The 15,406-nt window shown below is 34.3% G+C and overlaps 1 protein-coding gene across 1 annotated transcript in view; it reads left to right on the forward strand.

The window, feature by feature from the left end:
* Nucleotides 1-15,406, forward strand: part of Cc2d2b (coiled-coil and C2 domain containing 2B) — a 110,425-nt gene that overhangs the window by 75,875 nt on the left and 19,144 nt on the right. The window contains exon 25 of the mRNA XM_010620871.2: nucleotides 9,773-9,869. Coding sequence (XP_010619173.2) covers nucleotides 9,773-9,869 — 97 coding nt within the window. The remainder of the gene's footprint in view (nucleotides 1-9,772; nucleotides 9,870-15,406) is intronic.

The raw sequence follows: 15,406 nt of genomic DNA on the forward strand, positions 1-15,406 counted from the left end.
AAAAAAAAAAAAAAAAAAAAGCACTCCAAAAAGTTCTGAAGTATATTCTAGAAAAAGACAATTCCGTAAATCTGAGTAGAAGGAATCCATCTGGCAGGGGAAGCTATTAAACAGGAGAAACAAAGGGAACTAACAACAGAAAAATAACGTAACAATGATAAGTCAATACACATCAGTTTTAACCATCAATATGAATGGTCTCATTTCAACAATAAAAAGAAGCAGTATGCAGAAGGGATCAAGAAACAAGATCCAGGGCCAGGAAATTAGCTCAGTGGTGCTGCCACCTGCCTCATAAGTGCAAGGTCCTGAGTTCAAACCCTAGTACCACCCCCCCAAAAAAAGAAAAGAAACAAGATCCAACAATATGCTGGAAAGAAGGAACACATTTAACTAAAAAAAAATGCATAGACTGAAAGTCAAAGGATGGAAAATAATACTCCATGTGATAGGAACCTGGAAAAAAAGCAGAAATGACTATTATATTTACAGACAAAGTGGATTTCAAACCAATACTGATCAGAAGAGACAAAGAAGGTCACTACCTACTTAAGGAAAACACTCAACAGGAAGGGACAACAATTATAAATATATATGCACCAAATACCAATATACACTGCTACATAAAACAAACATTAATGGACATGAAAAATCAAAGAAGCACTAATACAGTTGTAATAGGGGAACTCAATACTCCATTGTCACAAATAGGCAGATGAACTAAGCAAAAAGATAAATAAATAAATATCAGAGCTCAAGCAAACTTTTGAACAAATGGACTTGGTAGATATCTATAATGTTCCACACACAACATGAACATACACATTCTTCTCAATTGCACATTAGACTTTCTCCAAAATAGATCACACACACACACACACACACACACACACTAGTTCAAAGAAGATGCTTAAGTAAATGAAAAGAAATTAAAATTATCCCATGCATATTATTAGATAGTGCAATGAAATTGAAAATCAATGGCAAAAGAAACCACAAATCCTGCATAAACACGTGGAAATTAAATAACACACTCCTGAACAACCAATGAGACACAGATGAAATTGAAGAAGAAATTAGACAGTTTCTGCAATTAAATGATAATGCCAGGACAACATACCAGAACTTATGCGACACAGTAAAAGCAATCCTACAAAGGGAAATTTATAGTAGTGCCTTCCCATGTCAGAAAATCAGAGCAAGCTTAAATAAATAACCTAATGTTGGACCTCAGGTTTCCAGAAAAAGAAGAGAAAGTTAAACTCAGAACATGTATGAAGGAGGAAATATTACAGATCAGAGCAGAAATGAATGCAATTGTGACTAAGAAAACAATATAAAGAATCAATGAATTAAAGAGTTGGTTTTTTGAAAGATCAAAGAAAATAGGCAAACCCTTAGCCAACCTTACCAAAAAAGGAAAGAAGACTCAATGTAATTAGGAATGAAAGGGGTGAAATTACAACAGATCCTTTAGAAATCCAGATGATCATCAATACCTACTTTGAGAATCTGTACTCTAAAGATGGAATACATAGAAGAAATGGACAGATTGCTTGATATATATGAATTACCAAAACAGAATCAAGAACACAAAAAAATTCTAAACAACACAGTCTCAGTCAACAAAATTGAAGAATTAACTACCAACAAAGAAAGTCCAGGTCCTGATGGATTCATTCCTGAATTCTACAAGAAATTTAGAAAACACCTAATGCCATTACTCCTCAAACTATTTAATAAAATTGAAAGAGAAGCAATACTCTCAAACTCATTCCTGGAAGCAACATTACCCTGATACCAAAACCAGAGAAAGATCTAACCAAAAAAGAGAACTACAGGATAATCTCCTTAATTAACATAGAGTAAAACTCATCAATAATATACTAGCAAACAGAATGCAGCAAATCATCAAAAGATTATACATCATGACCAAGTAGGATTCATCCAAGGGATGCAGCGATGGTTCAACATACACAAATCAATAAATGTAATATACCATATTAACAGAACCAAGGACATAAACCACATGTTCTTCTCAATAGATGCAGAAAAAGCATTTGACAAAGTCCAGAACTCATTTATAATAAAAACTGTACAGAAAATTGGAATAGATTGTCTTATCTCAATTTGATAAAAGCCATTTAGGACAAACATTATACTAACTCATCAAAGGCTATAAGCTTTCACTTTGAGATCAAGAAGAAGACAAAAATGCTTGTCACTACTCCTATTCATGATAGTTCTGGAAATATTAACCAGAGCAATTAAGCAAGAGAAAGAAATAAAAGGAATGAGGATAGGAAAGGAAGAAGTCAAATTATCATCATTGGCGAATGACATGATACTCCACGTAGAAAACCCTAAGACTCCATTAAAATATTTCTATATTTAATATAATTCAGTAAAATAACTCTCTACAAAGTCAACACTCAAAAATCAATAGCATTCCTGTACATATATAACAAAGTCACTGAGAGGGAAATTAGAGAAACAACACCTTTCACAATAACAAAGAAAAATGAAATACTTAGGAATCAATCTAATGAAAGAAGTAAAAGACCTTTACATTGAAAATTTAGGTACTCTGGTAAAGGAGATCAAAGAGGATATCAGAAAATGGAAAGATATACTTGGATAGACAAAACCAATATAGTGAAAATGGCCATAATTCCAAAACTGTTAGATTTAATGTAATCCTGATTGAAATACTAATAGCATATCTCACAGAACTAGAGAAAATGATCCAAAAGTTCATTTGGAATGAAAAGAGAACTAGAATAACAAAAGTAATTCTGGGTAACAAAGGCAAGATACCATGTTAAACACCATGTTACTGGGGGGGTGCTAAGAATCAATGGAACAGAGTAGAAGCTGCAGAAGCAACTCTAAATGTACTCAGCTACCTTATCTTTGACAAAGGGGACAAACACTTTCACTGGGGAAAAGCCTCTTTCATAAATGGGTCTGGGAAAACCTGATTTGTATATGCTGAAGATTAAACCTAGACCCGTATTTCTCACCATATACTAAACAAAACTTGAAATGGATCAAAGAACTAAATATTAAAACAGAAACATGTAAATTCCTGGAAGATAAATTCTTTTTTTTTAAATTGAATTTATTGGTACAATCTAGGTATACAATACAGTTACATTCATCATTGGGATTCTGTATCTTTACATAATAGATCTTGATTCTCATTTTTTCCCCTTGTCCCTTCCCTCCCTTCACCCCCTACCCCTTCCCCATTTACAAACACTTTATTTACATTTTTTTAGTTTCTCATATTTTTTTCCTCTCTCTTATTACCTTTCCCCCACCCTTCCCACTTTCCTTTAGCCCTTTACTTCCTATTTCACATTATTAATTATCTCATTAGGATCCTGTGTACTATTACAGTTTTTCACACCAAAGAAACTATTTGGTATTTTAGTTAAAGAAATCTCTGTATGAACATTAAAAATAGGAATCCTAAAATAAAACTAAAAAGGAAAGTAAAAGAATAAAGGCAATGATGTAACATTAAAATAATCCTTAATTCTGGGGATGAAAATGGTCCCTGAACATATTTAAATTGGTTCTTGCTTTTATAGTCTTATCTTATTCTTTTTTCATTATTTAAAGAATACTTTATTAGTTTCTGTAATCAAACCCACATAGATATGACCTCACATATTCAATACAGTGCGTTACCCCTGTACACATGGAAAAAAAATAAAAAATAAAAATAAATTAACATTTCTAGACCAATATGGCTGTTCATTTCTGTACAATGCCAACTCAATACAGTAAATTGGGATGACTTTTTCCAAAGTTGGCAGCACCGGTATTATTTATATTTATATAAAAAGACTAATAATAGTATGTTAGGCATCGATAGCAGCAACAGCTTTTCCAGGTTCTGCAGTCATCTGAACAAAATTATAGACATTCAGCACATTCCATTAAAAACAAAACAAAACAAACAAAGAAAAGAATAACATAGAGAAAACAACAAAGTTCTGTTGCTGTTGTGGTACCTGGGACCATTTTTTTTTATTAGCATCTTAATCATCATCTGGAAAGAGAACATTCTAGAGTAATATCATTAAATGTAGCTCTGATAAAGCATGGTCCCTACTACGTATCATAAAGCAGGTATAAGATATTTTACATTCATAGAGGTATGATACAGTACCATCCTACATCAATAATACTAGAATCAGTTTTGGTTTGAAATTTACTTTGTCTGCAAATAAGATTGCTACCCCTGTTTTTTTCTGAGCTCCTGTCACATGGGGAATTGTTTTCTACCTTTTCACTTTCAGTCTTTGGGCTTCTTTTTGCACTAGGTATGTTTCTTGCATACAACATATTGTTGGATTTTGCTTCTTATTCCATTTTGCCAGTCTGTTTCTCTTGAGTGGTGAGCTGAGGCCATTGACATTGCTGGTTATAACTGATATGTACTGACTTATTATTGACATGTTATTGACCTTTTTTTTGACTCTTTTTACTTTTTCACCTTCTCCTTTTAATTTCTTGCCTTGCCTATTTGATTTGCTCTGTTGGGCCTCATGGCATTGTTGCCTTCATTGTCTTTTTCCAGGATCTTGTTTAGAATTCCTTGTAGTGCTGGTTTGGTATTCATGTAGTTTCTCAGGTGTTCTTTGTCATGGAAGTGTCTTATTTCCCCATCCATTTTGAAAGAGAGTTTTGCTGGATACATCAGGTGTAGGCAAAGACTTTTCACAATACCCTGATTGCACAGACAATATAACAAATAATCAATTACTGGAATCACATCATAGTAAAAGGCTTTTGCACAGCAAAAGAAACCACCAATAGAGTGAAGAGACAACTCACCAAATGGGAAAAAATTTTACCAGCTATTCCTCAGACAAAACACTAATTAGAACATATAATGAATTCAAAATGATCAGTCCCCTCAAATTTAAAGACCCAGTCCAAAAATGGCCATCAGAAATGCATAGACACCTCTCAGGTGAAAAAGCACAAACAACAAATAAGTATATGAAAAAATTTTCAACATCACTAATTACTGGAGAGATGAAAATTAAAACAACACTGGCATTCCATCTCACTCCAGAAAGAATGTCTGTTAACAAAAAAACTAACCAATAACAAATTCTGATGAGGGTGTGAGGAAAATTAAACCCTTTGCCACTGTTGGTAGGAGTGTAGATTAGTGCAACCAATATGGAAGTTGCTTAAAAAACTGAAACTAGAGATTCCATTTGACACAGCTATTGCTCTTCTTGGTATCTTCCCCAAAGAGTTCAAAGCATCACACCACAGAAATATATGCACACCCATGTTTATAGCAGCACAATTTGTAATAGCTAAATCTTAGAAACAGCCCAGATGCCCATCTATAGATGAATGGATAAAGAAAATGGTTTTTATATACAATGGAGTATACTCTGTCATAAGGAAGGATAAACTTGACATTGTTAGGTAAATGGATGCAAGCCAAGACCAAATAAATTGAACACACATGTTTAAATATCTCATTGTTTCTCTGGTGTGAGAAACCAAAAGCATAAGTAAAAACTAAAATGGATGACAAGTATTGGGAACTAGGAAGAAAATGTTCAAATGGGAAGGGAAACAAGGGAGAGGGGATTGGGAAAGGAAAAATAAGAAAGAGAACAGAAGTAAAAAATGGAAACAAAGCTTTTGTAAATATGGAGGGGAAAAGGTTGACTGGAGGAGAGAGGAATGGGGGTAAAAGAAAAATCAAGATATATTATGTTCAGGTACAAATCCCCTATGATGAATGTGATCATTATGTATATAAAAATGTACCAATAAAATTAATTACAAAAAATAAAAAAACTTTCACAGAAACTTTTTACAGTAACATTGCTCAAATATAAAGAAACTATGGCATGGCCAAGATGACACAGAATTAATCATCAAAGTCCGGCAGTTGCAATCATACAGTATGGAAACTTTTCAAATTGGCTTCTTTGAAGTTCCTGCCATGTCTTTTCATAGTTTGATAGCTCATTTCTTTTTTTCTTTTTGTAAATTTTTGGTACCAGGGATTGAGCTCGGGTCATTGCGCTTACAAGGCTGGTGGCAGTGATAGCGCATTTCTTTTCACTAGTTAGTAGCATTCCATTGTATGGATGTATCACATGTATGGTGAGTTTATCCACTCGCCTTGAGTTTTGTTTCACAGGTCTCTTGGCTACTGATATCTAATTTTCTGACTTTTCTCCATTTTTCTATTGCTTCACCTGTCTAAAAGAGTTCTAAATGAATGTCAACCTTTTCTTATATGTGTTAAACTACTTTTTTTGAAGTTCTTGGCTTTTTGTTTTGTTTTTGTTTTCTTATATTTTATAAAAAGAAATTATTAGTTTTAACAATCATTTCTTTTATGAGTGCTGCTTTTAAAAAATTGTTGATCCTTAATGGACTTCTTTTACTTTAAAACTTTTGTCATTTTGCACTAAAGTTTTACCCTACTTGCACTCCTAAAGATGAATAAAGATACATTTCCTATAATATTCCTACACATAAAACATGTTCTTAATTAAAATAGTTAATAAATTTTAAAACCTAAAGTGATATATCTGTCAATGCTCCTGCTTACTACCAAGAAGGAACAAAACAGTGAATAATCCTTCAGCTAAATATGACGTTTAGTAACACACACACACACACACACACACACACACACACACACCATACGTGACCCAGTGAGAACTGGTCTAATAATGTATATGCTTTCTCTAATGTTTCTGTGCTTTACTACTGGATACAAAGTTTCCTCATGGCCAGGTATCTTTGGATTGCCTTTGTTACTTCCTCAATCCTGGGACACGGTATACAACAGCCTCAACTCTAAGGGGGAAAGGTTTCTTTGGGCTCCCAGTTTGTAGAGGTTTCAGACATCAGCTGTCTTCAAGGCTAAGCTGCATGGAAAAGGAGCGTGGCACAGGAGAAACAGCTCACAGAACTGCATCAGAAAGCAGAGAGGCCATCAGGAGAGGAGGAAGGAAGATAAACTCCTCTAGGCCATGCCCCCTTCTCAACCAAGCCTCACCTCCCAATACCACATTTAACTACAGTCTCATCAGTGGACTGACAAATATCACACCCCCATTATCCAGTCACCTCCCCAAAGCCCCACCTATAACATATAAGGGTTTGGAGTACAGCTAGGTAAACATAACAAGTATCTAAATATTTTTTCAATAATATGACTATTTTTATCTAGAGAAATGAACAAATTGACTTCCTATTCATATATGTAGATCAGAATTGTCTTACAGATTGGCTATCATTTTATGTGATTATGTGATTTTCTGTGATTCAGTTTTTACCATTTCTAATATTTTATATTTCATAGTTCACATATTATGACAGTATATAATTATTCACATAATTTTATATTTTATATCTTTGTCTAATGTTAACATAGGCTTCCCCACCAACAAAGAATAAAGGAACTCAGAAATTACATAATCATCAGCATATACATGATGATATCTAGTAGGCTAGATAATCATTCACATCACAGCTGCCCCACCACTTCTTAAAGTAAAAGCCTCCAGACTTCCTTTTCCAGGAAAGGGAGACCGTCCTTATTGTCATGATTTCAACTCAAGTAGAAAACTCTATTTGAACAGAATTCCTTGGACTTTTGTTAGTTCAGATACTATCAATAGCTTCGCTTATAGCATAAACCAAGTTTACTGTCCTAGGTTTAATACCTACTCAGTTGTATATTCAGTGTCTTTGGCCAGAGTTCTAAATAAATATTCTTGTTACTTGACTCCCTGTCTGGATCTTGGACCTCTTGTTTTGTTTTTTTCTTCTGATCTTTGCTTTCCTGAATTTTTTGCTCTTTGTGTCTAAAGGAGAGTACGGTTTTAAACAAATTATGTTGTGTTGTGTTACATTATGTTATAGAAAGTTAAATAACTAGTATACAGAATACATTTGCTTAACATTTTGTAAAGGTAAAATATATACTTATTATGTTTAGAAATATTTATTCTAGGGCTGGGGATTTAGCTCAGTAGCACCGTGCCTGCCTCACAAGCACAAGGTCCTGAGTTTGATCCCTGATACCAGAAAAAAAAAAAAGAAAGAAAAATATTTAGACTATCATCTTAAACATTAGTGTCAGAGGAATATAGTATATTAAATAAATTGGCTTAGGAGAACATAAAACAGATAAATAAGCATATAGTGAACTAAGGAAAAGACTGTTTAGATTCTTGCAATTATAACAGCGAGAGAAGCCAGAGACGCATTAAGAGTACAACCTAGTAGATCAGCGTATTCAGCTAAACAAAACCATCCAGCTATCACTTTTTGTTGTCTTTGAGATGACACATATTTTTTTCTTCCTGTGATATTGTGGTGAATAAAAACCACATGAAAATGAATAACTAGTAATAAAATAGTAATTAGACCCTGGAGCTCGACTTTGGAGAAGGAATTGTGGCAAATCTTAAGGTAAGTTTTGGTAGAATACAAAATATAAGATAATGATGAAAAACTTGAATAATTTAAGAGACATACTAAATTGACCAGCTCAAAAATGGATTGAGGATGACTGACTGACATCCTTTCTCCTGCTGGCATGGTATTATAAATATGCATTGCCTCCCCTGCCCTACCCTTGTCATTTCCAACATGAGAAAGATTTGGGGGGCCAGCTCATTATTTTATCACTTGGCTATATAAGGGACCCCTAATTTAAAGTTACCCTCAAACTCAACTGGCATTTTTCAATTGTCAATGCCTATAGAACTCAGAAAGTTATAGAAATTGCTGGAAATCCTTTCAATAGTGCTTCTTTCCTTAAGCAACAATATTCAACAAATAGTGTGACTGGCAATTGTATAGTAAAAAGACCTGGTCTTTGAGGTCTATGAAATCTATATTTAGATCAGAGTTCTATTGCTCATTAACGGGAGCACCTTGAGCAAGTTATTTAACTTCTGTGAGCTTCAGTTTCCCTGCGTTACATAACCTACAGTAGAGTGTTGTGATTTTAATCACCGTGGAATGGTTGATGGTGATTCAATCCAATCTGGAGCTGATGGCACAAGTTCATTGCTCATGATATATACATAATTTCCATTAACTCCAAAATATTACTAATCCAGTAAGACATCAGCAGACAGCTGGCAAAATTAAATGTACTCGATTACTCCAAATTATAGTTGAAGAGAGTTGGTTAAACAGACATATCAACTCAGAGCAAAAGACATTTTAACTCTCTATAAAATAGAATTTATGATAGTTGGAAAATCTTGATGCAGACAATATGCTTGCAATGGATAGCTGCAGTGAAAGACTTTCAGTTTGACATTTAAACGTTTTCATTTTTTGTCTTAAGAGAGATACAAAGTATATTACAAAGCACATACTGGCTCTAACAGAAAGTCACAGCCAGGCTTCAAAGTCCACCACCCCACCCCTGGTACCAGGGATCAAACTTGGGGACTTGTGCTTGCCAGGTAGGCGCGTTGCCACTAGGCTAAATTCCCGGCCCTTATTGCTTTGTTTTTTATTTTGTTTTGTTTTGTTTTGTGGCACCAGGAATAAGCTCAGGACCTTGAACTTGGAAGGCAGGCACAGCACCCCTGACCCAAATCTCAGGCCCAGTACATATATTTTTCTAAGTTTACACTATATAAAAGAAAATAACAGAATTATCTTATTGTTCTTTATGAATAATGTCCTTAGAAAATAAATGGACTAAGAAAAAAGCATTTATGTATTCTTTTCTTGCTTGCAGCTCACCAGGACAGGATTATAGCTTCTCAAATTTATCAAAAATAAAAGATAAGATATACATCAACATTTTTGATGAAATGATCATTGAAAAACATAAGGTAAAGCATAATAATTACAATAATCAATGTTGAAATAATTCTAAGATTAAACTGAATGAAATTTACTGACATAGTAAATTTATTTTAAATGCAATATCTCTACCCAAAACTTTCTAAAAGTATTTGAGGCAAATTGCAGCAAAATCAGACACATGACAATTCACTTCAAAAATAAGATAGATTGTAAAGGACTGCGGATTTAGATCAGTGGCACCACCTTGCCTTGTGAGTGCAAGGTCTTGAGTTGAGGTCCTGATACTGAAAAGAAGAAATTTAAATGTAACATATCATAAACTACATAGAAGAGGAGGAAAGACAAATATTCTAGAACTTGGGAGTTGTGGGGTTTTGAAATTTAACATTACGTATAAATGTGAGCTTCCTGGTAGTCAAGATAGAAGGATAAACAAAACTAGGTTGCATATTTCTTGTCTGAATAAAGGAAATACATCACTTCTGTGAAAAAGACTGAATTACATCTAGGACCAAAATTTAGTCTATTTAATGTTGTCTGTAAAATTACTGAATGCTGGACATGGTGGCACACACCTAGAATCCCAGCACTGGGAAGGCAGAGACAGGAGGATTGACTCAAGTTTGAGGCCAACCTAGGCTACATCATGAGTACAAGACTAGTCCAAACATTAAATAAATAAATGCTGAACGTCTTCTTCATACATATATGTGAGTTTCTAACATAATGCCTACTACCATATTAAGCACTGAAATAACTGTTAGTTTCCTTCATACTGAAGCTGGCACTAAAAATATAAATGTGCACTGTGCCTACTTTCTTGGGACAAATAACTGTGTAGTTAAATGTGTTAATGTTTTCTAGAGAAATAGAATGATAAAATATATATAACTATAAGATGGGATTTTTTTAGACTAGCTTACACAGTCAAAGGCTAAATAGCCCCATAATGGCTATCTTCAGGCTGGAAAGACAGGGCAAACACTAATTTCTCAGCCCAATCTGGAAGACTCAGAACATGAGATTAATGATACAGCCCCTGTTCAAGGCTGAGGGCGTGAGTGTCCCCTAGAGAGCCATTGGTACAAGTCTGTATTCAAAGACTGAAGAATCTAGAAACTGACAACCACAGGCAACAGCAGCAGCAGCAGCAAAGAAAAAAAAAAAAAGCACCCTCTCAATAAAGGTGAGTGATGAGCAAGTACAAGTTTCCCTCGTCTGCTTTTTCATTTAGTCTGAGCTCCGGTCTACTGACTGATGCAACTCGGGTTCAGGGCAGGTGTTCCCAATCAGTTCACTGACCCACATGCCCATCTTCTCTGGAAACATCTTCACAATCACATCCAGAAGTGTGATTTACCAATTTTCTGGGCATTCTTCAATCCAGTCAAATTGACAGCCAAATTAAACATCACAGTACATTAAGTACTTTTGTATAAATGTCTGCAAAATTACATGGCAATACTATTAAAGGAGTCCTTAATTCTAATTCTACTTGGAAGTTTCTGGGATCCAGGTAAAACAAGTTGAGCAAGACCTTCAAATATATGGTTCAGGATTGAGCCTTCTGTTAAAAACTACGGAAAATCATAACAGCACAGTCTTTTATCTGGTCTTCAAGGAGAAACCACACACATTCTTACTGAAACATCTCAATAAAGGCTGAGGGTGATATATTAAACCATATTTTAAGGAAGACTTTTCTCCAAAGAGTCAAATTGAGTTTTTTTTGTCATATAAACTGATAATGAGTAGAACTTTAAAAACTCAAAAGAATGCCTAAGAGATTATTTTTTTTTTCTCTCAAAGATGAGTTAATTATCTCAGCTGGGGATTTAGCTCAGGGGTTCCACCGCAAGTCTCATAAGCGCAAGGACCTGAGTTCGATCCCTGGTACCAAAAAGAAAAGAAAAAGAAAAAGATGAATTACCTCAATGACTAATTTTTCCAAAATTTGAATAATAGTTACTTAACAATTGAACTCTTGGGCCAGGGATGTAGCTCAGTGGCCCTGTGCATGCCTAGCAAGTGCAAGGTCCTGAGTTCAATCCCTGATACCTAAAAAAAAAAAAAAAATTGATCTCTTGCATTGTTAGAATGAGACCCACATACTCTGGATATCAGACTTGTTTGTGACAATGCTGACATGCTGTTTAGGAAAGGAAAGGGCTATTTTTCACAGACTGGGCAGGGTAGCTGTAAACCAAAACATTCCATTTTCTCATAAAAATTAAGTTTAAGCTAAATTCTAAGATAACCACTCAGAAGATAACAGGTTTTGGTTTATCAGTGATGATTATTTTGTCCAGAAATGCCTCATTTTCCCCTTTTCTCCTCCTGTATTTTTTCTTCCTGTTATCAACTATTCCTTATTGTCCATGGATCTCCCCTTCATGAGTTCTGTGCCAAAAGAAAGTTGAGGACTGGACCTGACACCTCATAGACATAAGTCTGTTTTTAACACTCAGAATGAAAGAGCTGGGCTAAACTACATTTGAAACTGGCAAAGCAATCCCGGAGCACCCTCTAGATTTGCAACTTCCATAAACAGAAACTGTAATAAACAGCCTGATAGCTACAAAAAGAACTTTAATCAAATGTTGGTTTAAATGTTTTTTAGAAGAAAAAAATATTAGTATTTTTCAAGATTTTCAAGTTTATTAGCATATCAATTTCAGCATATTTAATAATTTTTTACCTACTGTTACCTACCCATCTCTCATTTATAACTTTATCCAACATGTCTATTCTTTACATTTTAACTTGGAAGTGTAAAGCCCTTGAAACTAAGGGGTCTCTTTAAAAGGGGGTTTATTGAACCACTACAGTTGGTAGCCAGAAAGACCAAAGTCCTGAGATGAACAAGGTCCTGCTGCAACCTAAAAAAACAGGGTAGATAGTAGTTGGGAAGATGTCCTCAGGGGCCTAACAAAGGTGGAATATTTTATATTTTATAATGAATATTTGGGGGAAAGAAAGCATATATTTTTCACATTGAACCTACATTAGCTATAGATGAGAAGAGATCATACAAAGTGAGGAAAGCTTTGCAATAGGGCAAGGAGAAGGAATCTTGTTTCTAGATTGCTTAGGGTTTAAGCAAGATGAGGTGGCACCTAGGGATATGAAATAGCCTTTTCTATTCAGCCTGTAGTTACCTGTAGTTGTTTTAGCTGATTAAATCTCACCTATCATCTTTCCTCTCCTCTGTCCTCTAGCCCTTGTAATTAAATTTAGGACATATCTTAAAATCTTTCTTTGATTAAACAAAACTGCTTAAATTTTAAAGAACCAACTATTAACATTTTTGTTTTTGTATTTGACTTTTTGTATTTGCCAATTCATTTATTTCTGCTTGTATTTATATATTTTCTTCCTCCCAATGCCTTCAGGATGATATCTGTACTTATTTTTGGTCAAATGTGTTGAATGACTCATTTATTTAATCTCTTGACCTCTCATAAATAGTAGCCTATCACTAAAAACATCTTAGGATGTATCTTTTATATTGTATTATCTATGGTTTTTATTTTTCATTATTTTCTCTATATATTTTTATTCATTTTCATCCTTGACTTAATAGTTTTTTAATTCTATGCTTTACATTTTCAACTGTTTTAGAGGTTTTAATGTAAATTTTTGGTTTTAAATTTTAATTTTATTACATTGTAACCAATTCTATTGTGTATGTGGACCCCTAATCCACAGTTCATTTCAAAAGCCATTGGTCCCCTTTCCATGGCTGCCAGTTAATTAATTAAGGTGTTAATCCTAGTAACCAGGTAAGGTGATACATCAGGCAAGCATTGTTCCTAACAAAATCAACCCCTCTGACAAAGATGAAAGGGCTGAGGTGGAGAAACCACACAAATATACGAATTTCATTAATATGGGTTATTTAAAGGAATAGTTCAATCATGACAGCCTCTAACCATCAATTCCTGGACCTCCTCCAGTTTTTGAGACTATGTTGCAGACTTAGTACATACACATTATAGCTCAGGAACTAAATTTTACTTTGTCATTTAATATAAACAGTTGTTACACTGATTCCTTAAAGATTAATTAAATATATACTTCATACTAATGGTCTTCCAATAAAATTTTTTCATTGCTTCTCAGAGAAGACCCATAGGAAATCAGTTTTAAAGTGAACCCCAATAGAGGTATAATCTGTAGGCTTAGACAAGTAAACCTATAAAGCCTGCACCATCCTTGGAACCTGAGGTGGAAAGAGCAATGCAGTTGAGATGATACTAGCCAGAAGTTCAAAGCCCTAACTGCTATCAGCTAGTAAGTGTGCCTGCTACCTTTTAGACTAGAATGACACAGTCGTCCTTGCCCAGCTCTTTTGCTTCAGGTCAGCCTCTGGATTTAAAAGATCCTGGTAGTGGAAGGGGTAACTTCTCAAGTATAAAAAGTTAGAAGGCCTCCAGATGCTCAAAGGCAGTGGGAACTAAGGTGGGAATTGGGGTTTCGGGAGCTTTTGAAAATGTTTAGCTATTCTCTTTCCACTTTCTCAAGAGGCTTCACATTTCTGGCCTTGGGTTGACAAAATGAAAAATGTTAAGTGACCTAAAATGGAGTGGATCATTGAGTATTGTCAAAGGGAGGGTGATGGTGATGGTATTAAGTACCAATTCCTTTTATGCCTAATTCCTGTTTTCCTCACTACTCACACCTCCTCTAGTATAAAAAATATTATTGAAAAATAATTAATAAACAATAATTTGCACATAACAAGATAATCTGACAAGTTTTGATGTGTATATACCCATGAAACCATCATCACAATCAAAACTATGAATATATTCATTACTCTCTAAAGTTTTTCCCTGCCCACTTGACATATCTCCCCGCTTCCTCCTCCCATCTCCCACTTCAGGCAACTGTTAATTTGTTTTCTGTCATTATAGTTTACATTTTATAGAATTTAATAGAAATGGAATCGTATTAGCCATTGAATGTATAAATCAAAACATAACATTGTACCTCACTGAAAAGTACAGATATTAATGTACTTATGCCCTTATACTTAATATGATTTTTGTTTTAGACACCATATTGTTGATCTTGCATTCTTATCCATTCTGATAATCTCTACCTTTTAATGTACATCTGTTTACAATTTGTATAATCATTGACTGACTGAGCTCCATGTTCCTATTTGTTTTCTGCTTATCCCATCTATTTTTTATTCCTCTTTTCCTGCCTTCTTTTGGATAAATAGAATACTTTTATAATTCCATTTTATCCCCATCACTCACTTCTTTTCTAAATGTTGCTGTAGGGTTTATAATATATTATTTAATTTGCCACAGTCTACCTCTATCTACTACAGTACCACTTCACATATACAGTGTGTGCAGATGGGGTGTTATGAGCCCTCCGTTTCCCTCTCCTGTACTTTGTGCTAGTCTCATCACACATTTTACTTGTATATGCCATAAACTACGTAACAGGTAATATTTTTACCTTAAATAATTATATTTTAAAGAAATTTAAAAGAAAAATGCATTTTCTATTTTTCTGTTTCTTTTAAAAAGAAAGACACATTGAAAAC

This window comes from Fukomys damarensis, unplaced genomic scaffold (assembly GCF_012274545.1).
Source record: "Fukomys damarensis isolate Sample0158 unplaced genomic scaffold, DMR_v1.0_HiC HiC_scaffold_8, whole genome shotgun sequence".
In the NCBI taxonomy this organism is placed as follows: domain Eukaryota; kingdom Metazoa; phylum Chordata; class Mammalia; order Rodentia; family Bathyergidae; genus Fukomys; species Fukomys damarensis.